This window comes from Misgurnus anguillicaudatus, chromosome 22 (genome assembly GCF_027580225.2).
Source record: "Misgurnus anguillicaudatus chromosome 22, ASM2758022v2, whole genome shotgun sequence".
Lineage (NCBI taxonomy): Eukaryota > Metazoa > Chordata > Actinopteri > Cypriniformes > Cobitidae > Misgurnus > Misgurnus anguillicaudatus.
The window spans coordinates 6447967-6471847 of record NC_073358.2 but is presented as its reverse complement, the minus strand read 5'-3'; the positions used below and the strand labels follow the sequence as shown (position 1 = coordinate 6471847).

At 39.4% G+C, this 23881-nt stretch overlaps 1 protein-coding gene across 1 annotated transcript in view; it reads left to right on the top strand.

The window, feature by feature from the left end:
* Nucleotides 1-996: 996 nt before the first annotated feature.
* Nucleotides 997-23881, top strand: part of rabep1 (rabaptin, RAB GTPase binding effector protein 1) — a 46398-nt gene continuing 23513 nt past the window's right edge. The window contains exons 1-5 of the mRNA XM_055200545.2: nucleotides 997-1155; nucleotides 16638-16766; nucleotides 16968-17171; nucleotides 17260-17420; nucleotides 22701-22820. Coding sequence (XP_055056520.2) covers nucleotides 1110-1155; nucleotides 16638-16766; nucleotides 16968-17171; nucleotides 17260-17420; nucleotides 22701-22820 — 660 coding nt within the window. The 5' untranslated portion in view covers nucleotides 997-1109. The remainder of the gene's footprint in view (nucleotides 1156-16637; nucleotides 16767-16967; nucleotides 17172-17259; nucleotides 17421-22700; nucleotides 22821-23881) is intronic.

Below are 23881 nucleotides of genomic sequence, written 5' to 3'. Positions count from 1 at the left end.
GATGAAATATTACGTGAGGTCCCACTGGCGAGTCACAGGACCGAAGATAGACGAGAAGTTGCAGTTTAAAAGTGCATATTTTTTATTTTTCTTGTCAAAATGACAATCATTTTGCTAGATAAGACCCTTATGCGTCGTTTGGGATTGTTTAGAGTTTTTTGAAACTGCAATTTTAAACTGCATTAAAACTGTTAAGTGTTGGGGTCCATTAAAGTCCATTAAAATGAGAAAAATCCTGGAATGTTTTCTTCAAAAATTTCTTCTCGACCGAACAAAGAAAGACATCAACATTTTGGATGACATGGTGGTGAGTAAATTATCTAGATATTTTTTAAGAAAATAGACTAATCCTTTAAATTTGTGTTGCAGCTGCTTTTTGGTCGCCATTTTATTTTTTCGAATTAGACCAGGCTCGACCAATCACATTCCCCGTGCACGCCCACGCATAGAATTGTGGGACAGGACAATGAAGGTATCTCAGGAGCCATGAAGTAAACCAAACATTAGATTCGGGTTTGCCTTGATCCCTTAGAATGCTCCCTCCAAAGGCAGCATTTTAGAGCTTTTGGACTCAGCCCATGTACTTAAAGGTGGAGTGCACAATGTTTGAAAGCCAATGTTGATATTTGAAATCACCTAAACATACACGCCCCTACCCCAATAGAATCTGGACCTTCTATTGATAGACCCGCCCCACACATACGCAACATCGCAAAATGCTCATCATGTGGGTGTGGCGTCTTCAAATCATTTTATAAGCGGTTGTTTATGAGAATGAATATCATGATAACATTTCAAAACAATGTGTATCTACATAAAAGAAAATAAATAAATCACTTAGACACAATTTATAAGTAATAGCCTGTATAATATTAATAATGAATATTAATAAATAAATAAACGTCCATATATAATCAAAAAGTATTCAGCTTTATACATGAATTTATATCACTTAGCAGAATTTAGCTCCGCCCTTTCTGCTCACGCATGCGCAGTGAGTGTTATTTCTACAATGACGTTGCTCGCTCCGTAGTAGTCTGTTCTGCTGCTAGGCGCTCCTCGCTTTCTCCCTCAGAGAGCCGCTTTCCTAAACTCAGCCCCGGGAAACCATGGCCGAGCAGGCCTCGGGATCCACCCGGCCGCCGCAGCAAGACGGTAAGGGTGCTTTTTGCCCTGTCCGGGGTAATTGTGTTGATTTTGTTGTGCTCGTTGTAGGCCCGAGGCCTGTGCGTCCACGGATTAGCAAGACAGCATCACCCGGCTGACAGATGCATCTCTGTGTGTTTAACTGTCACTATTAGATCTCTGTCATACTGTTTATGATTAAATCCCGCTTGTGTTGATCTTCAGGAGCACATGGGTGTGTTTATAGGGTCAATGTAATAATTTTGCATTCAGTTGGACATTTGTACTGACACTACCATCAGTTATTCCTAATCTGTCATTGCTGCTTTTAAATGGACTTGTTTTGTGGTGAATTGTAATAAAGCATTTTAGGAATTACATTTATTTATCATATCTACTGGTTATCACATGTAGACCTGAATCATATGCATATTCACTCATAGTGTTTCTGATTGCACAACGATTTTGACACATGATAGTAATTTCACAAGCACACTAGATAGTACCAGGTAGTGAAGTTAGATAGCACACTAGGTAGTAATGTGCTGCTGCCATGAGTATTTGTGTACATAGATTTGCAGTACTGTTTGTTTTGATAATACCACAGTATTCTTTGAAATGCCTTGGAGTGCTCTGTAATGATGGGTAAATACACTTGTACAAGACAGTAAATATATCCTGCCATGGTACATAAATACGATAAGAAATATCACCGTACTGAATAATTATGTCATGCATCATTTCACCAATCAGTGTACTCAATTTTTCAATATTTAATTTATCCAACACGTGGTTTTAAATCTTCAAAAGTCGCGTAATGCACCTTTCATCCCGTTGAGCTACATTTTTTGGTGTAGGCTTCTGTAATCCTTGAAGGCACAGGGTTGCTTTGGGTGTAGTCGTTTCTTCATTACTGACAAAGACATGTAGGCTTGCGATTTGAGTACTGTAACTTTACTTGTAGTCTAGGACTAATTTGGTAATCAGGTAACTGGGCATGCGCATAAAAGTGTAAAATAACTTATTACTCTAATAATAGCTTACCTTTCCGCATTTAATTTCGTACGAACTGACTGTATTCTTCAGAAAAACACCAAATAACTTATCTTCCCTTACCTGGCGCTGTTCAGTGCGTGTTCCCTCACACGCGTTCTCCGACAAAAAAGCGTGGCCGGCTAAAGTATTAAAAATTAATATGACGTTAATTTTTAAAAGTGTGCGAGGTCCGTGCACGTCCTCCGCTAGCAACACAGAAATAGCAAAAAGCGCAATCGGCTAAACGAGTATTAAATATTAATATGACATTGATTTTATTGTTTTTATTAATTTTTATTCACAAAACTTATCAACAAAACATCGATTAAAATTAAGAGACAAATTATATGAAACGAAATTCATTTTAAAGTAGCAAACAGAAATTAAATTAAACTTGAAGAAAATGTCTGACCCATTACAATTCTCCCTTCATATTGGCCTTTACAACGTCCTATATGGCGTTTAAAATTACAGTCTATCCTTCACATTTAAACAAAACATAAACAAGAATATTCAAACCCAACAATACTCAAACATAAATATAAAACAGACATTATCTATAAGGATACATGTTAAAACAATCTGATATAGCGTTTATAATAGCTGGTTGGTAGATGTTTACTATTTTTGGCAAAACCTCCGTTGTAAACCAACATTTACATGAATAAAATAATTTTTACTTTAAAAATGATGCGCTGTAATGTTAACATCAGCTGTTTGTTTACATAAGACTCCGTCTACGTTAATTTACACTGCAGCGCAACCCCGGAGTTCTCAAACTAAAACAGGGTCTGCAGCGTCTGCGAACGAGTCCGTTTATGAGGGTCGAAAACGGTGGTGTAGTGTAAATGAAAGGCGTAAACGTAGCAAAAGTAACGCGTTTTAAAGGATAAACGCATAAACATAGCCAGAATTTCTTAAAGATAAACTATTAGCCAGATCCAACTGCCATGGCACTAGTTATTGTGTAATTTTGTCTGTTTCTAAACCGTATGTGTAAAAGGATCATTGTTTTGAATGTATTGGACCTAAATGCACTGGTCAACTGGAATAATCTGGTTTAATCATCAGTTAGTCTGATTCCCATAAGCATGGGTAAAGAGAAGTAAAAATAACTGGAAATCATGGGATTGGTATGTTGTTTGATGTGTTTCACTCGCTGAGTGATTATTTCTTAGAAATTGCAATCTGTGTTAAATAACGTGATGTGGATATTTAACCCACTGTTGACATCTACAGTGAAACAGCATGACGTGTCACCATAGTTGTTTTCTTTTTTATAAGTAGATCCTTGGGCCAACCTGTAAAATGGCATGGCCAATCATAGCGTGAACTTCATCTACCAGTGTCTACTACTGGATACAAACTTCAGTAGGAAGAATCAGAGCCAATTGCTTCATCAAAATATCTGTTGATCCAAACTTTTGGAAGTCAAATAGAATTACCCTCCATTATGTAAACGCCAAAAAAGTGTATTTCTTTGTTTACTACTTTTAACATAGAAGTCATCAAAACTATAAACTGAAACAAATTAAATATTCTTGTACCAGCTGGGCAAACACCTGGTCTGGAAGTAAAATGTGCCTTTATCTCCTATGTAGAATTTACACCTGTTGCATCATCTAGGCGTAGTGCAGGCATAAGTATGAAGTTTTGACTTGTTTTTATGGAAAATATAACACAGGATACGTGACCAGTGGGCTTTCATGCATGACAGAGTGAGAAACCGCACCAATATATTCTTGTACTTAGATATGTAGGAGAACTTGTTAATAGCTTTGTTTAATTCCGTTTTAATTCAGTCAAACTGTTAGCCTGGGTTTCCCCATGCTGCCTTGCGCGCAAATTTATTCACGATGTAAGTCTAGCGTGGAAACTATGGACCAATTTTGCCCCTGAAATAGGGAACCAATCACAGAACGGGGAGGAGGCAGCAAAGACAATGACGACGTCTATGCCACACACCAAAGCAGTTTTGTTTATCCAACGCGACCAGCAGACGCGAAGTTACTTTTCAGTGCAGCCTTCGATAGCGTTCTATATAGTTTTGAATGCAAGTTTATTTAAAAAAAGAGCAACTTTTGTCAAGAGCGTCACGTTGCTGTGGGAGCGCACACTCATACAGTATATTCACTGCAGTGGTGGATCTGCTGTTTTTCCTCAGTATCCTGAATTTGTGAATATCCTGTAAATATACTTTTAAAGCTGTGCGGATGTGTGTGCGCGCGCGCAAGGCAGACGCTGAAAGAAAGTACAGTATACTGTACCTATTTTGTCTGCTGTGTTTGGAGTTTGGCGAACCCTGTTTACGCGTCCAACATTACACAAAAGGAAAATATTTCCGCGCATTTGGATTCCGTGATTCCGTCCGCGTTATTCACATCGCGAAAATCATAGGGCTCTACTAATAAATGAATAACTTGCCTCATCTTACCCCGCTTCTTCAAGTCTAACTGACACTGTGATTGTAAACCAAGGCGCGTGCCGCATTCGGAAGTGCTTGCGCAACATTACGCACAGTGCGTAAACATTAAAGTGACTAAGCGTCGTTATCGTTTTATCGAAAACTTATCGTTATCGAATTATCGCCCAGCACTACGTCATCTGGTATAATTGAAACGATTGGCTATGAGCTACGTACAGACACGTGATAGACATTCGTAGCACCCAATAAACGACTGGGCATTTGTAAACCACGCCTCAAATACGAGAAAATGAGCGTAGGGTTCCCAGACCATGTCTCATTCTCTATGAGACTGGTCTGGTGTTAGCCAGGCTATCAAACTGTTAGAATTAATCAGCAAATTATTACATTGTGTGCAAACAAGGAAAGCTTTTGATTAGGTAATGCAAGTTGTATTTGATGGGTCTGCACGTGATGCACGCATCCTGAGGGAGAACGCAATGGCAAACGTGTGAGAGGAGTTTGTAACCATAGTAACCAGTGATGCATGGGTTGATACAAAATGAGCGGGTGCCTGATGCCAATTGACTATTTAAAACAATTACTACTTTTAAAAAATGCGGGCCAGGAAGTGGGTCAGGTACTATGTGTGTGTGTGTGTGTGTGTGTGTGTGTGTGTGTATGTATATGTATAGTAGTTTGTAGTTTCAGATGGTGCAACAGGCGTAAATATTTTTTATAAAGCCGGACGTAGGTAAGCCCGACTTATGTCTTAAGGGCGATTTATAGTCGTGCGTAGGTCCTACGGCGTAGCAGCGACGGCGTAGGTTCCGCGTCGGTTTTCATTTATACTTGTGCGTCGCCGTCCGCGTCGACGTGCAAACACACGCGAAACCGCTGGTTGGCAGTAATCACGCGTGTAACCACAGTAGCAGCAGAAGTCGTCACAGAAGAAGAAGCTAAGCAAGTAAACCCACAAACGAAGAAGAAAGAGCAACTTGTTGTGTATAATTTGAGAAGACCAGCAATGATGGAAGTAAATAAACAGCGACTTATGTTTCAGTTTGAGTTAAATCACTCCTCAACTTGTTTTCACCGTCTCAAACGGAAATACCTATGACGCAGTTTTTTTTACCTGACGGGAGGGGTTCTGGTGGACCAATCACAGCGCTTACGGTCCGCGTAGAGCCGACGCGCTGTTAGAAATTTTGTGAGGTGCGCGTCAGGCTACGCAGAGCTACGCACAGGCTACGGATAGCCTGCGCCGTGGCTGCGCCGTGGGACCTACGCACGACTATGAATCGCCCTTTACACTTTTTTATGTCCAGATGGTGCAACCGGCCCATGATGACCAAGCAATTTGTAAATAAAGTAGCTCATATTTTAGCTTCATGCTTGCTACGATTTGAATAATTATAGGCATCTACCTTCATGAGGTGCGTCTTGGGTAGGGATGGGCACCGAACTCGGTACTTTTATAGGCACCGACCGAATTGCGTCGGTACTACCCAGTATCGATTCACATAAAATCAATCGATGCTCAATTTCGGTACCTGAGAGAACATGTCAGCGCGCCGCGTCTGGTACGCGCGCGCGCGCGCGCGAGAGAGAGAGAGAGAGAGAGAGAGAGAGAGAGAGAGAGAGAGAGAGAGAGAGACCGTGTGGGAACTTGGTGACACCCCTTTGCAACTTGCTAAATGGCTAACAAAAAGCGATCTAACGTGTGGTTAAATTTCACAAAGGATGATGCAGACAATGCTACCTGCAATATTTGTAACAGTAAGTGCAAGGCAAGCAGTAATACATCCAACCTGAGGAAGCACTTACACAATGTGTATTTAAAAGCACAAGAGGGCTTATTAAGATGCGTTTTCGTCGATCGGATCACAAGTGGACGAGAGACAAATTCTGTAAACACCTGGTATTTATCAACACCAGTCCGTCTCGTTTGTCCACTTTCGACCGCTTCTGTCCTGATAACTTTGAGTGGTGGTCCGTGGAGACTGCGGGGAAGTCCCTCTGCTTTCGTTTTAACGCGAGCTGGAGCTGACTATTTAAATGGACGCGAACTAATGGTGCTGCTTGTGTTTTAAGTAAACATTCTGCACAGTGTTTTGTACATGAATATGTTGGCGCTTTCTCGGATTTTTCAGCGCAATTAATGAAATAAGATCGCGCAACTTTCATGCGTTCGCAAAATGAAACTGCGGAGATCAGCCGCTTTTAGTTTTATCAATGAAAGCCTAAAGACTGTGTGTTCACGCTAAAAGTCAGAAATGACGTAAAACTTTGTGCTCAATACCTCAGATTAGATAAATGGACGGAGAGAAGGCGGTCTGTGTGGCTGTTCGAACACAAAACCACATGCAGACCAAATGCCAATGCTGGCCAGCTTGGCAAAAAAGTATCTGTGTCCAGTCCTCTTCTACATCGTCACTGTGTCCCTTGCTGTAGAGAACACTCGCTCTGTATTGTTTTCTACATAAAAGTTTACTTTTATGTTGCTTTTATGACGTTTATGTTCATTGATCATTTGTCTTACTTATATATTTTATTTATTTATTTATATGTAAGACATATGCCCTGGATGTTATAGGGATTTTTTTGTAAAGATTGTGTGTATTATTAAACATTTTGAAATAAATAACAAAATGTTGAAAATTAGAGGTTTGGGCTTATTATGTCCACCGAAAGTCACTTAAAGGTGCAGTGAGTAATTTTTAGAAGGAATTTTTTTACAGAAATGCAAAATAATATACAAAACTATGTAATCAGGGGTGTATAAAGACCTTACATAATGAACCGTTATGTGTCTATTACCTTAAAACAACACTTTTATCTACATATTCTGAGGGTCCCCTTGCATGGAAGTCACCATTTTGTGCTGCCAGTTTTCTACAGAAGCCCTTAAAGGACAATTTCTTTTACTAAGTTGTCTCCAACAATGAAATGTTTGTCCGGTGGCGGCTACCGTAGCTTTTTTATGCGTTTCAAAAGCGAGGGATGAGACATGGACTAAGCCGTTGGTTGCAGTTTGCAACCTCACCACTAGATGCCGCTAAAATTTACACACTGCACCTTTAAGTCAGAGTAAAGTACCGAAAAAGGTACCGCTGGGTCCCGGTATCGACTTCCAGGTACCGGTATCGGAACCGGTCCCGGTAAACATGGGACAGGTACCCAACCCTAGTCTTGGGATGCTTTTTAAACTGTTGTTAGAGATCCCATTTGAAACTTTTTCACTCCTTTTGCTTCACTAGTTTTGCTTCCATTACCCTGCGAAATGCATGAATTGAAATTACCACTTGAAAACACGCCCAATGGAAAACTTGTATATCGCAAAAGGTAGTTTTGTCAGGCAATTTGAAAAAGGAATATTGCAAAACAGGTCACCAGATGCACATAAAAGTCACATGGTCATTCTTTAAAGAAATCAGTATACTATAACCTCTCAGAAACAGGGGCTTTCCTGGCCAGTATAGCTCAGTTAACACACCTGCATCTCCTTCCAGGGAACTACACTAACCTTTTCCACTGGTGGCACTTGCGCTACCAACTTTTTCAGTTACTGGCGCAAAATATGATTTGGTCGCACATATTTTTTTCAAGTTATATTAAGGCGCTCTGGATAATAATGAACAATAATGAAACTGTATTGCATACAGATATGCTTTTTATTTTACTTGCCATCTTTTAAACCACATGCCGCCTTGATCTGAAATTTACTTGGTGGTGGTAGCCGGTGAAAAGGGCAATTATTACCCACTGACAAATAATGGTCTACTACAGTGGTTTTCAAACTTTTTTAGGAGCGACCCTTATTTAAAAAAATAAAGATTATGCGACCCACACTCTACCCCTCCCCCACACACACACACACTCTCGCAGTAGCATGAAGCAGGGCGGGGCCGAAAGCCGTCAGAATGGAGTGAGACCGGTGAAACGTGCACGCGCGCATCTGTATGTACATATAACTTACCTAATAAGCAGACCCGATGCCAGACACAAATTTACGGACGGGCATTTCATTTTTTCAGAGGGGCACAAATGAGATCAACCTCACTGCAATGCATAATATCATTAATTATGATAATGGACAAAAAACGAAGAGGAACTGACACACGCAATACAACGGAGGGGTCGTAAATATTGGACCTCTCCTGTACCTACCAAAGCAGTCTAAAAACACGTCGCAGGGCTCTACATCAACACTTGTCCGCTTATCAAGGACAAGTAAGATTAAAACGGCAATAACAATCACCAAAACACGATAATGATTCTGCATCCTTTAGTATCAATACCGACCGAAAGTGCATAATGTAATAACACTAAGTTAAACAAATAAGCGCAGCAAACACAAAGTGAGTTAACTGTGTGTTAACAAAGTGTGTTAAACATACTGCGGTAAAAATGTTGAGTTTTTAATAACATGATACAGCTAAGCAGCATCACATCACGGTTGAAAATTTACAGATTTCATATGACAGTTTACTAAACAAGTAATTCATATTTAGTCAATTACATTTTAGACGCAATGTTGACTGTTTTTGTTTTATCAGCAGCGAAAATAGTTCAAAGATAACAGCAGAACCACAACGTGTCAGTCTCACGTCAAAACTCAACCAAGCGGTGGCGCGCTCACTATCGACAAAAGGCTTCTATTAAAAATCTTTGCCAATGGGGCGGTGGCAGCAATGTATGACTTTTGGAAAAACAATGTATGTTGAAAAATTTTGTTTTAGCTGCATAACATTGGTTAGTGGAAACGCAGACATTTTAAAATAGTTTAGAAAATATTGCTAAAGTTTTGCACAAATCTGTAGTGGAAACCAGGCTACTGTATGTTTCAACCAAGCGTGCCGCACAAGCCCTGAAAAGTGAAGCCAAAACGTCTCAATCGCGCCCCTCCGTGACTGGTCCCAGTATAGCTCATAGACCCCCCCATCTCCATGTTATTCAATGGGACTTGAGACCAACTAAACAATTTAATTACATCTCTTTTTTCCGAAGCTGGTTTCTGTCATTTACTGTAGTTTTTATCACGCTGATGTAAATTTTCAAGTGTTTGTTATAAGTTTGTTTTTAGTTAGTTATTTAATGGTTTAAAAACAGAGGTGTCAAGTCATGATTGACAGCTGTGATATGCGCATTGTGCGAGGGCGGGGCCTTGTTTTCGTGGCTTTACTTCCTGCTCACTACTGCACAGGTCTGGTCCTGAAATCGCTACTGCGCAGACTCAAGACCCAAGATGTCAGCGCCTTATCGGGACACTGGCGGCTTCACTTTTCACCAATGGAAGAGAGCTAACGGGTGTTGTCCATCTTTTTTTACAGTCCAATTCGTTATTTAAAAAAACATGCAACATTACATCAACAGCCTACATTTGATTTTGGTAGTGACACAAGCGAGTATTAAAGGTGCTGTGAATCTGCCTTTTTTTTTACTGTTGTCTAAGGTAGGGTTCTGCCGATAGTCGATAGTATCGTATGTCAACGATCGTCAGATATCGTTGTCCATAGTTGTTGTTGTTATTATTATTAGGATGCACCGATAGGATTTTTTTGGGCCGATACCGATTTAAACAGACAACTTCTGGCCGATACCGATATTAAACTCTTGTATACAATACTATACAGTTGGTCTATTAGCTAGTTTATTTCTGCATCAAATTATTTTTACTGAATATGGATTGGATCTAATTAACATTCAACTGACCAACATAATAAGAGAGGCACAAATTAAGCTAAAACAAATATAATTACACAGCACGACAACCTTCAAAGGTGGTTTTTGCTATTCAGCATTTATTTTATTAACAATATTAACTCATTTTTTACATATAATGGATTTCTTTATGCAGTTAGTTAATAAAAAATTGGTATCGGCCTTTCTCGTGCTATTGCCGATATGCCGATGGTTTCAAATTCATCAAAAATCGGCCGATAAATATCGGCGGCCGATACATCGGTGCATCACTAATTATTATTAATATCATCATCATCATCATGGCGAGAGCTTTTAACACGCGTGGATTCCTTCTCCCATGCGTCTTGAACTCTTGCTAGGATCTAAATGTGCGCGCCATGGACTCCTTTTGGCACCTGAACTTGTAATACGGGTGACTTGGACTCTTCCTCACACATGAGCTTGTAATACGCACAGCTCTGACATTTCCTTGCACTAGAGAGGTTGTTAGGCACGCAGAGGGTTAAAACCGAGTGTGTTTTTCCCGCTCCATGGCACACAGGAAATTTCAGAGTGCCTGGGTTTAATGATGCGCTTGGATTAATGCCATCAGTTTTAAGAAGGTTGCGGTCATGACAGTGTTTCCCTTAGGCTTAAGTCAGCATCTTTTTTGTCCACCAATCAAGTGACTTGTCATAAATGAGTAAAAAAAAGAACAAATAAGTAATTCATTGCCCCACCCCACGATACTATCGTGTATCGGCGATCTCACAGGCTGACAATAGGACGATCTCAAAATGGGGCATTCAATGGGGCAATTTTTACATTTAAAAACATCAAAAGCCATAAGTAATAGGCTCCCTGGTTTTGAGGCTGGCTCGAGAAACACACTGTTTTGCATTGAAGACTTGGAAGTAAACACCCAATGCTATGGTTGGATAAAAAATTTTCATAGTAAACTAGCTTTCAATGTTCATTACATGTAGGGAATTGTTTTGAAAACATCCGATGTGGAAAAATGGCAGCCGGAGGATTCAACCCATGTGTGTTCGAACCACAAGAGTGCATCAGAATCTAAATCGCTTGACTCTGTTTTTAAACCGCATACAACTGACCACAGACACAGTAATACCAAGGATGCTTCAGCGTGTTACAGCATGGTAAGTCCTTATCACTAACTTTGTGGTTAGACACACAAATCGGTACATCAAAGCGTACTACAATGTTTTACTCACAAGATTGCTGCTCCATTCTGTCTGGTTCCAATATTGAGGGAACAACATTGCTTTTTACTGCAAATCCAGTGTCTACTTTTAGCTTAGTGTCTCAAACTTTTTCTGTAATTTCCCACTTTGGCGGTAGCGAAGGGTTCCGAGCCCCACCTGTCCTCAATCGCCCCAACAAAATGGTAATCAAGTAGGCTTTAAGTTTAACTCTTGAAATTTATATAACATTAAACACTTTCAATAGAGAAAAAAAAACTATAATAATAATGCAATGCTGTCTGTCTTGGTTTTCTCTGCTGGTGCCGAATCTTCAGTTTCCTTCTCATTCTGCGTCACAAACTTATTCATTGTTAACTTTTATAACGCTACCGCCTATAACGCCTCTCCACATCAAAGTTTTTGTTCTGCTTTAATTAACATTCAGACATGAATTTATTCTTGTAGGCTATGGTTTCACGTGACATTTTCTTCACAGTCTGATGTTGTTTAAGTTAGGTTTATTTTAAATGTGGTGTTTTGAGTGTATGGTCAATAAATAAAGAAATCAATAGAGAGATGGGCACAAGAATTACCAAATTTGCTTTCATTTGTCATGCCCCACTTGTAATGTTTCTATTTCCCACCAGTGGGGAACACTGCTTTAGCTTGTTCGCTTTAAGGGTTAGTTCACCCCAAAATGACAATTTTATCTTAAATCACTTACCACTGTGTTGTTCTAAACCACTAAGTCCTCTGATTGTATTCATGACACATTTTTAGATAATTTTTACGAATACCATGAGGCTTGTGACTGTCCCATTGACCTCAGTTTGTTTAAAAATTCTTTTCACAGAAAAGAATGAAAGGCATCGGCAAAAAGGTAATTTTCCATCATGGATAATATGAAGTGACGAGAACACTTTTGTGCGCAAAGAAAACAAAACAAACAATTTTATTCAACAATTTGTTCTCCTTAGTCCTTTAGTGCGTGTTTATGAGCAGACTACGGCACGTGCTGCTAACGTAGTTGCCAATGTTTTTTTTCGCTTTTTTATTTAAGCCATTATGCAAACATTGTAAACGATACTTAAACAGCCCGTATAAATTCACAGATTACTAAGGCATTTTCTGGGCTTTGTGCATATTTCAACAAGGAAGTTTTCAGTTCTAAAACTTACAGGATGATAGGGCTGTCACAATTATGTAATTTGGCTGACGGTTAATTCTAATAAATTGTGACGATTATGACGATTAATTGTCTGTTTTAGGGCTTTGAGGTTTAATTCTCATAGATTTTTTGTTTGTTCTTTAAAGGTGCAATTTGTAAGATATTTGCAGTAAAATCTCCAAAAACCACTAGGCCAGTGTTATATATTTTGTCCAGCTGATTACTATCAATATCTGTAATGTTTTCAACTACTTGTAAATCGTGAGAAAATTTCCATTCAAAACATTGACACGGGGCAGTGCAGTCTCCTGTCAATGACGTTAATATCCATGTGACCCTTTGTCACTGCCTTTACTGACGTAAACCACATGACAACAGTGGTCGAGCTCGAAAAAATAAAATGGCGGCCAAGGAAGCGGCTGGAGCACAAATTTAGTGAAAATAAACGTATATTTTCACTTTTTAAGCATTTTAATTGCATTTCTAGCGAGAAATTAGTATTGTAGTTTTCAAATATGTGATTAGTTATCACAAAGGCGCTCTCTGTTTATATTTCAAGCACGCTGCCTTTGAAGTGCGTCGGAAAGCCTTTCTCTGAGCGGCCTTCAGGCCTCCGAGGCCGAAGTCATTTCCTCATGAGGCAGCGAGGCAAGTCCTCACTGCCTTGAGTTTTCGGACGCAGCCAGTGTTGTGGACAAATGCGGAACTATGCGCTTGCTTTTGGACTTATGGATATCTCTGTACCGTCTGCCGCTGGTTGTGTCAGCTCCTGTAAGCGTACGGGCCAACCAAACGACCCAAGAAGAGTTTGGAACAAAACGAGAGAGGATCAATTTGTTATCTGTTATTGTTATTATCTGGATGGAGAGAGCTTCACGACAACATTTAACTAGACCGAGATTCTGATCCTGCTTGTGTTTTACGCGATGGGTGAGTTGTTTTGATTCGTAAACCTTCAAAAAACGTATGCTATTATATTGATCACAACATTAGTGTGTAGATTGTAATCAGCGCGTCTTCCCGCAGATGATATGCACATCAAAAGGTATTGTACAGCAATATAAATGGTCATTTTAAGACACTTCACAATAAGATTTGTACTATCAATACCTATGTAAAAAATCATTGTAGACTGTAAGTTGAAAACTTAATTCTGAGCTGTGTTTACCATCGAATTTGGACTAATACTGTAATATCAATATGACTAACAATTTCGTTTTGAACATCACATATAAACTTACATAATGAAATAAACAATGTCATCAAACGCAACATTTATAAGACTTGATTACCTTAACCATCAACGTGATTTCTCGTTCTCGTCTGATTGATGGCTAAAGTTAAAGACTACAAATCCCATAATTCCACGCTGCTTCAGAGCGTCAGTAAACAACATCATTGTTTTTGTTTGATCTGGCGCCATCTTTCGGCGCATAAATACAAATTGTATCTTTAAACGCTGTTTTTCCACTGTATTAAATGGCTTTGCAATGTATCACATTACATTGTCAGTCAGGAGCGCCATTAGTCTTGTTGATACAGGCACTGCAGCTCCCCCTTGTGTTTTTTAGAGAGATATGCAATCATTGCGGTGATCTAAATCATCACAATGAGGTCAAACAATTGCGATGAGACGATTATTTAATCATTGTGACAACCCTACAGGACGATGACCTCATATATAACAAAAGCACAAGTTAAAATGTATTCCTTGATTCAATGCTCCTTTAACAGGTATTGATTGGTCATGCAAGCATTGTTATTGGCCAGTGGTGTTAGTCCCCAAATGGCCAAAGATTTATAGATAATCTGTCTGTTAGGTCTATAGTCGTCTTGTACTGTATGAATGTTGCACCTCGTGAGTAAGGTTTAATTGTGGCTGAAAACACCAGGCGGACGCCGACTGTAGGCTCTTGTCAGCTTTTTTCATCCGAGCGCATTGGTTGCTATGATACGTCTGCTTTGTTTATCAGTCGTTGAACGATGCGCTGGATGGTTGTTGTGATATTTGTACTGTCCCTCCTCCACTGTGATTGGACGTGACGTTGACGGCCTGAGCTTTTTACCCAAAGTTGAATATTTTTCAACTCTCGGCATTCAGCGGAATCAGCGCTGATCGTGGACAAAACCTGCAAGCTGCTGGCGTTTTTGAAAAGCGCGCCAGTTCCCTTGAATAAAACGATTGAATACAAACGCCGGGCGTAAGCGCTTTGGCGTGCACGCTACCTAAAGATCAGGGCATGTACTTATGAAAAATCTTAGCGCAACGAGTTGCACTAAGTTGTTTTCTACGGAAATTCTCGTTACCCTTAAAATTAAGGAAAAGATCCTACTAAAGCAAGAAGTTATTCAGAAAGCAACTTAACCCTTAAAAGAGGAGGTGTTAATGTCCAGAATTGTTGGGAGTATGGACGAGGACTTTTAGGAGGCTTCAGAGTTTCTTAAGCCGGGTACACACCAAAAGATAATCGGGCTGATTTTGGGCCGATTTCCCCCCTTCCGACAATCCTAGCTATGTCCCGAGTATCGCGAAGGTTTCACAGATTATCTTATCAGATTGTCCCTTCATGTGAGGTGTGTTAAGAGTGTCCGAACCTGCTCGGAAGAACGTCGGAGCCGCGCCGATCGCGAATCGTAAATATTCAACATGTTGAATATTTACGATCAGAAATCCTGATGTGTGTGGGGAATCCCGAGAACAAACGCGAGCACGCTATTGAGATTATCACATGAAACGAAACCATATCCAATCAGAAAGCGAGATGAGGGAAGACGAAAGCAGTCATGGTGCAGCACAAAGGCCGCTTCTCAATCCGTAGGTCGCATTTCCAGGCTGTATATACGTCATCAAGACTTATTTCAGAATATATAAAATTGGCTATTATTCGTTGTTCATCGTATATTGTTTTAATAAACTTATGACTTGTGAATGTAATGCTCAGTTAACTTGAATAAACCAGGTTTCATGACGTAGGCTATCCAGCCTGCATATGCGACCTCAGCAGGCTACAGCCTTCGGATTGAGAAACGGCCAAAGTGAAGTTGATGTGGACAGTAGAGATGGAGGATCAGCTTGTTGATTTGTGGCAACAGCACGAATGTTTATACAACGTGTCTTGTAAAAATTATTCCAAGCACTATCATTGAAATGTCTTCCTGCATATCGTCCGCCATGCTTGTTTTGAAGTCTTGCGAGATTTTGTGGGATTTCCTGTGTTCACAGTCGAGACTCTGATTAAAAATCTGTTTGTGTGTGGTGTGCTGTCTTTAACACATAATGGCACACCACACACTATAGGAGCAAAACGGATAAATCTAGGATTTTTTTATCCTCAAGTTTGTGGTCCATCACATTTTTAAAATCTTATAAGATGTAAAAAATCTTATGGTGTGTACCCAGCATTAAGCAGCACGGAAAGTGGACAAAACACAAAGAGGAAATAGAAGTCTCCGCCTCCTCACCAAGATAAAAGTTTTTGTGTTTTCCTTGTTCAAAGTTGCTCTCAGATTGGTCCTAAATCACTCTTAAGTCAAGACTTTTACGTAGTTTTTAATATAAATTAGGAGCTCTCTGAGAGGATTCTAAAAGGGGGCGCAAACTGGACGAGAAAAGCAGCGCCGCATTGCGTCTAGGACAACTCGGAGGTATTGTTCACTGGAAGTGCACATAAAATAGCACAAGCTTAGTCAGATAGAGACTACGTCACAATGCTAAAAATACGATAGCAGCCTATGTTAATAGCTAACGATTTGGGCCAAATATGATGTTATTAAATGTTAAACCATATGATTGGCATGACAGGTATTTGAGCAGTGTCCAGAGTCACAGCGGACAGGCGCCGTTGGTGTGCGTACATACATAGAAAAGAATGTGTTCTGTTTGTAGATTCATGGCACGAAGCGGCGCTTTTCGTCCGGTGTGCGACCCCCTTAAGAAGCTTTAAGAATATGGGCCCTGAAGTGCTCTGATCTTTATGATGAGTTGTAGGCTGATCTGTGCTGTTATATTTGGCAGGGGTTATACAGCAGTCAGCGGCCGAGCAGGAGCAGGAACGAGCTGACTTCCTGAAGCTCAAACAGCAACTGGAGATGGAGTTTAACCAGAAGCGTGCCAAGTTTAAGGAACTCTATCTGTCTAAAGAAGGTGACATAATAACTAAAACTAAACTAAGTCTTTATAATTCCTTAAAATAATAGTGAGTGAACGTTGTTTAAACGACCCAAGTTATACAAATTACTTGATGATGGACTCCTGGTTAAAATAAATAAATTCTAGTGGCGTTTCATAAAAGAACCAATCCATTTACTCCATCTTTGTTCTTGCTCCCCAAATCTCTTTTTGTAGATGAGCTGAAGAAGCAAGCTGCTATACTGGAGAAGGCCCAGGCCAAGCTGAGTAGGGTTCAGGCCCAGCTGGCCGATGCTAAAGCTGAGATGGAGACCATTAAAGCCGTAGCCACCGTATCTGAAAGCACGAAGCAGGAGGCCATAGACCAGGTCCGACAGCAATGGCAGGATGAGGTGGCTTCGCTGCAGGCTATTATGAAAGGTGAACTTCTTTCTCAGTATGCATGCTTGCGGGTTAATCTACATCTGTTCAAAAGTATGAATCTTTGTTCGGGCTTGTGCTTGTTCAGATGCAGAGCGTGAGTTTAAGCTGCAGTTTCAGCAGAAGCTGGAGCAGGAGCGCGCTCAGTGGGCTCAGTACAGAGACGCGATGGAGCGTGAGGTGGCCGAGCTGCGCCGCCGTCTTACCGAGGGACAGGAGGAGGAGAATTTAGAGAATGACATGAAGAAGGTTGGTTTATCTCATCTTGATCTCTGGGGTTTATCTGATTTGGATTTAAATGTAGTTTTACCAATTGTAAAGGGTCATCATGCATTTATTGCATGCTGCATCAATCATGCATTACTGCAGGCCCGCTATCAGGCCCAGTAGAGTTGGCAATGACACATCCTTTAGTAGCAAATACTGTAGGCCTGTTTCAATAATTTCTTTATTGACCTAATGCATGATTAATAAACATGACCTCTCTGATTTTTTTTTTTTTTTGAGAGAGAGAGGGGATATATTTTCACAGTGTTTACATGTGCGTTTGTTGGCATAAAATAAAAATTTGATGTCATTAGCATTTTAGCCAATCGTGATTGCCTCTGTCATTTCTGTCTACTGTCTGTCTCAAAAGAGTGGCACACACACACACAGACAGGCGAAAAGTATAGACCTTTTGCGAGTCGACGTCACAGTTACGTCACGCGCGCATGTGGTGGCAGAAAAACTGTGGAAATGAATGAGACACGAGTGAAACTAACAATATAACTCACTAGAAAATGTCTTGTTGTGCTGTTGAGTGTCAGAATAGGAATGCCAAAATAGATGACCTTCATTTTTATAGTATACCCTCGTCGAAGACACCATTTGAAGATAAACGTAGGTGTTTATGGTTGCAATAAGCCCTCAACCGGACAGACTGGAGTGATGAAATCATTTGGAAATCTTTTATTGGTTAGAATAGAAAATAATTAGAGAAGATATCCGGTGTTCTGTCGAAGCCTGATCCCTCTGTGTGTCTCTTATAGCGTTTTTATCACGTAAAGTTTATAATTTATTTAGAAAGATTAAAGATTTGAATGAGTTCATAATATCAATAATATTACCATTTATTAAAGTTTTCATATTTTTTTCGTTTTCTATTACTTCTTTTTACCTTATATCTTAGCCTATGTCTTCTTCCTGTTTGTTCTAAATTATGATGTTTACTAATAAATATGTTAACATGACACACACACACACACACACACACACACACACACACACACACACACACACACACACACACACACACACACACACACACACACACACACAATGTATAGTGTTAATAATATATAAACAGGCCTATACAAATTAATTTGTATGTAAACATAATAGTTTTAGAACAAACACGTAGGCTATAAATATAAGGAAGAAATTGAAAACAGTAAAATGATGAAATATTAAATAAATGATATTATACAGAATACATGATAGTATTGCTCTTATAAGTACGTCAGCGATTCATACTGTAAAAATAATTGATTTAGCAATAAAGAACAATACTGAATGGGACACGTAAGGCAGTCCCTCCAGAAAAACGCGATTGTGCGATCGCACGATATATTGCATAATCAGCCAAAGTCCGCATATTTATGCGGGGCTGCATTTTTTCCAAATACGACTCACTTTCGCCGCATTGATTACAGATTTCCATGCACAAAATATGCGGGGCTTGCATGATTTCATAATCCCCGCATTTCCGTAGCAAAAAGTCACATATATATTAACAGAAAGTTGAAAAATGTTGCATTTATTTCACACAAGCGCAGCCGTGTCCTCTATTGCCATGGGAACGTTATGAAGTGACGTGATTATGTGACGTGAACATCATTGCAGCTTTTGCAAGTTTCCGCAGTTGTTGCAAGTTCCGCAATTTTCGCAAATTCCCGCAATTCCATCGCATAAATTGCATAAATATTCCGCATATTCCATCGCATTTTTTGAGAAAACGTGCCGCAAAATCGAATATTTTTGCCCGCAACAATCACAAAAAAACTCCGCATTTTTCTGGAAGGACTGGTAAGGAGAGAAAATGAACGAAAACAGAGGCAATATAAAGAGCTATACAAATAAAAAGTCATCTGAATCATAAGATACGGTTTTTAGATCTGAGTTGTTCAGATCTACAGTGCTACAGTAGCTATTATAAACGTGACTGCACGTAATGGCGAATACTCACAGATACGATCAGAGTAAAAGGCCGTTCACACTTTAGCGATAACAATAACTATATTAAGGTCCACTTTACGGAACGTAAAGCAAAAACTTTGTTAATTTGCTCATGCGTGCTTTATTCGCACATAATTTGCCTTCAGTGACTAACTAATTCTGCATATTTCCTGTAATAAAAGCTTTTGCAATTGTTTACGTCACTGAATGTGTAAATATGCTGTTCTTCTTGCATTTAAAGGAAAACAAAATTTTTCAAAATTTTACTATGTTCTTACCTCAACTTAGACTAATTAATACATACTCATCTTTTTTCAATGCGTGCACTTAATCTTTGCTCAGTGCGTTGTGAATGTCTTAGCATCTAGCCTAGCCCCATTCATAGAAGCCTCCAAACTAGGGCTGTCACAATGATTAAATAATCGCCTCATCGCAATTGTTTGACCTCATCGCAATGATTTCAGATCACCGCAATGATTGCACATCTCTCTGGCTACTATTTAAGGCCTGTTCTGTTATAGTCCGTTTATTTTGATTGCGTTGATATTTTTAGACACTTTATTGTGTTTATTTCTTATGAAGAATTTTCAGTTTTTGAATTTAAGATACATTTGTGTAAAAAAATATTTCATGAAGAAACAAAAAATGTAAGAGAATTAAATGTCAAAGCAAGCAATAAAACAGGCAATTAATCGTCATAATCGTCACAATTTATTAGATAAATAACCGTCAGCCAAAGTTCATAATCGTGACAGCCCTACTCTAAACCCTTTCATGTTTTCCCTATTTAAAGACTGTTAAATGAGAAGTTACACAAGTAAGTATGGTGGCACAAAATAAAACGTGGCGCTTTTTGTAAGCGGATAAAAAATGAGAACTATATTGTATTGCCGAAGAGCACTTAGTTTGCAACACTTCGACCTCGGCACGCAGTAACATCATCACTTCTGACTACTCCCCCTCTCGCTCAAACTTCCGTCAATATTACTGCGCAATATTACTAGTAGTTTGTATAATCTAATATGTTACCTTTTGGTGCATTCAATGTAGTAGAAAAAGCATTACATAGTCAATTCACACCAACTGCATCAGCACTGGATACCTGAGGTAATTTTATGTTACGGACCTCAGCAATGAGCTTTTCCACCGTGTCATCCGTTATTTTAAATGCGTGTGCACCACTGATCTATATAAATGACTGGATTGCACATAGAACGCTTAACGTAACAGCGTGAGGTGAAGCCAGCGCAGAGTTCGAGCCGCCATCTTGGTATACCCAACCGGCAGAGGGCGTCATTGACTTCCATTCAAAATCATGTTTTAAATTCACCCGCTTTACAGCGTACGCTGTCACGCAAGATTATTTTTAGGATATGTGTACGTAAATTAACTGTTAATTCTGGTGTTATTTGCAGTGTTTATGTTTTAATCGGGCAGGATAATGGATTTATAAAAAACTGTTAAGGTGAGTGTGTCTGCTGCGTTCTGTTAATGACACGGGTATAAATAAAGTTTTTTTTGACATTCAGCTACACGGTCAGCGTTATTTCTCTAAATAAGTTTAGGTAACTTGTAAGTTTAGATAACATAAAACCAGCAAATTATTGCATACACATATGGTACAAAGTATGATTATTTATTTAGATTTCAGAAGGAGCACGTTTGTCATTAATACTAAATATGCTGCGGTCTGTTTGCTGATCTGATACTGTGTAATGAAGACTAAAAACTAAAATGTACAACTTTTAGTAAATAACTATGTACATGCTTAGGACGTTTGTGTTGTAATAATGTACAGGGTAACTGTGATGTTTTATCATTAAAATCTGATCGCGTCCATTGATTTTATGGAATGTTTGGGTATACCAACATAGCGGTGCGGTGGCTTCACAGTTGTGACGTCATGCGCAATCCAGTCATTTATATAGATCAGTGGCGTGCACTAGGCTTGCCGCGATGGTCGGTGAAACGGTGATAACCGGTGCTTCAGCCTCTCACCGGTTAGATCACTTGCCCACCGCGACACCGTCTTTCACCGTCGTTTTGATATTTTCGTGTAATTAAATCATTTAGTTTCGTAAGAGAGAGCAAACACTTACAACTGAATGTGTCTGCAGACTGAATTTAGCGGAGCTGAACGCGCGTCACGTCACAGAGCAGCAGGTGTCAGATTTCATTTATTCCTGTCAGAGTGTGCGAGGCAAGCAGACTGACCAGACGAAGGCAGAAGCCGCGTGGTTACTCGTTTTTGTTATAATATACATATATGATGTTTAATATAACCGAGATCGTTTTGTTCTTGTGTTTTTCATCAAGAAAAATAATAAACCCATCATTGATCATTCAAGCAGCGCTTTATGGAGAAGTAGCCGGTTGCTCTGCTTGGGACTGGCGGGTTCTGTGCGAATTACCTGGGCACATTAACTTAAGCACTTAAATAAACCAGCTGTTGCACTCGCATTGCATGCAAATTCATACGCGATTTAACGCAGCGTACGCAAGCACTGCATTTAAACAGTTGCGTAATTCAAAAGTGAAAGTAAAATGTGCACGTCTGCATGCGCATTTATAAGCCCCTCCCACCCGGTGAAACCGGGATTACCGGGTTTGTGACGCGCCGATTAACCGGTGAGAAAATTCTGTCACCGCGGCAACCCTAGCGTGCACTTGAAGTTCAAAAGAATTTGATTGGCTGTCAACGGTTTATCGTTCTTCATTTGAAAAAAATACTTAAAGTGATCCTAACGATATTGTTTATTGTATTTTCATCGTTATAGTTGTGGTGTGAACTCTGCTATTCTCTTTAATATCAAACGATTTTTTAAACTATATTTTTATATAGTTATCGTTATAATGTAAATGACCATGAACACTTGTCTAAAGCAATAAACCCAGTGAAGCTAAGATTTACACTGAACAAGAACTGTATTAGCTGATTAAAATTGAAATGCATATAATATTTATTTGTTTCATTTAGAATATTATTTAGAATTTTAATGTTAATAATCTTAAAAATTAAAGTTGTGTTCTTAGAAAGGATGTATTAGCATTATATTAGCATTATATTATTTTTTTGTCATATATAATCAGTGACATAAAATGGTCTTAAAAAGACAACAATATAGATTATCACCATTATTTCTGGGCAATTATTTGACTTATGAAAAGTAGCTATCGTGACACTAAATATAAGTCCTGCGAACTATGAGAAATTGATAGAAAGCCAAGGTCTGTGTGTGTGTGTGTGTGTGTGTTTTTTTTTTTTTTTTGGACTTGTGTCCCTTAGCTAAGTTTGGTTTTATTTTAATCTAGGCTCAGGAGGATGCAGAAAAGTTGCGCTCCGTGGTGATGCCAATGGAGAGTGAGATTGCAGCTCTGAAGGCCAAACTTACAAGCTCGGAGGGCCGAGTTAAGGAACTTGAGGCAGCGAAGGTTAGACATACCTCAAAAAGCAGAACTGAGAGTTTACCAAATACCCATTTGTGACTTATTTTGTTCCTTTGAATGTGGTTAGCATGATCTTATGAATAGGCAAATTTACACCTGGTCAAAAAAGATTTTCTTGTGTGCCGTTTTATTCAGACTTGACTAATGACAGCTGGTGACTTATCTTCCGAGGGGCGCGAATTCGAAATATGTGTTTGGAGTGTCGTGTGTTGCTCGTCATTTCAAAATGTGTGTTCTTTGTATCGTGTGAACCATGGGCATTATGCGTCTTTTCAAAATAAGTGCCTGCTGCATACGTGTCGGAAAGGTTTATGATAAAAGAGACGCGCAAGTTCACAAAATACTCGCAAGACACTAACTTAACAGTAAACTCTGATTACATATGAGATTAAGCGAGTATCTGAGAGTTACTTTTATCATAAACCCTATAGATGTGTGTGCAGCAGGCACTTATTTTGACAAGAAGCATGATGCACATGGTTCACATGACGCGCCAAACACACATTTTGAACACATGACGGGCCACATGCATGTTGTCACGAGCTTTGCGTCATGCGCCCTCGAAAAATAAGTCTAAGCATTGTAAAAGTGAAGCATAATGTTGCTGCTGCCTGAGGCCACCTATGCCATAAAGTTGAAAGGTTGGTGATGAGATGGAAAATATTTACCTAAAAAAACATAAAATACAATGAGTCAGCTCGGAAAGGTTGCATGGAATACATTTCTGTATTTATGGGTGCTTGCAGTACATAAATGTGGTAAATCAAATTTAGACCATGTGAGATACTTTAGTGCTTCATTGCTATGCTTATTATGTTATGCCTGTAATGTTATTTTGGGATGTTTGTTTTGTATAGTAGTTTACTAAAGCATTTGATTACTTAAAAATGGTTGATTTTATAAAATCTACTCCTTTAAAGGCGGGGTGCACGATCTCTGAAAGCCAATGTTGACATTTTAAATCACCTAAACAAACACGCCCCTACCCCAATAGAATCTGGACATTCTTTTGATAGACCCGCCCCACACATACGCAACCCAAGCAA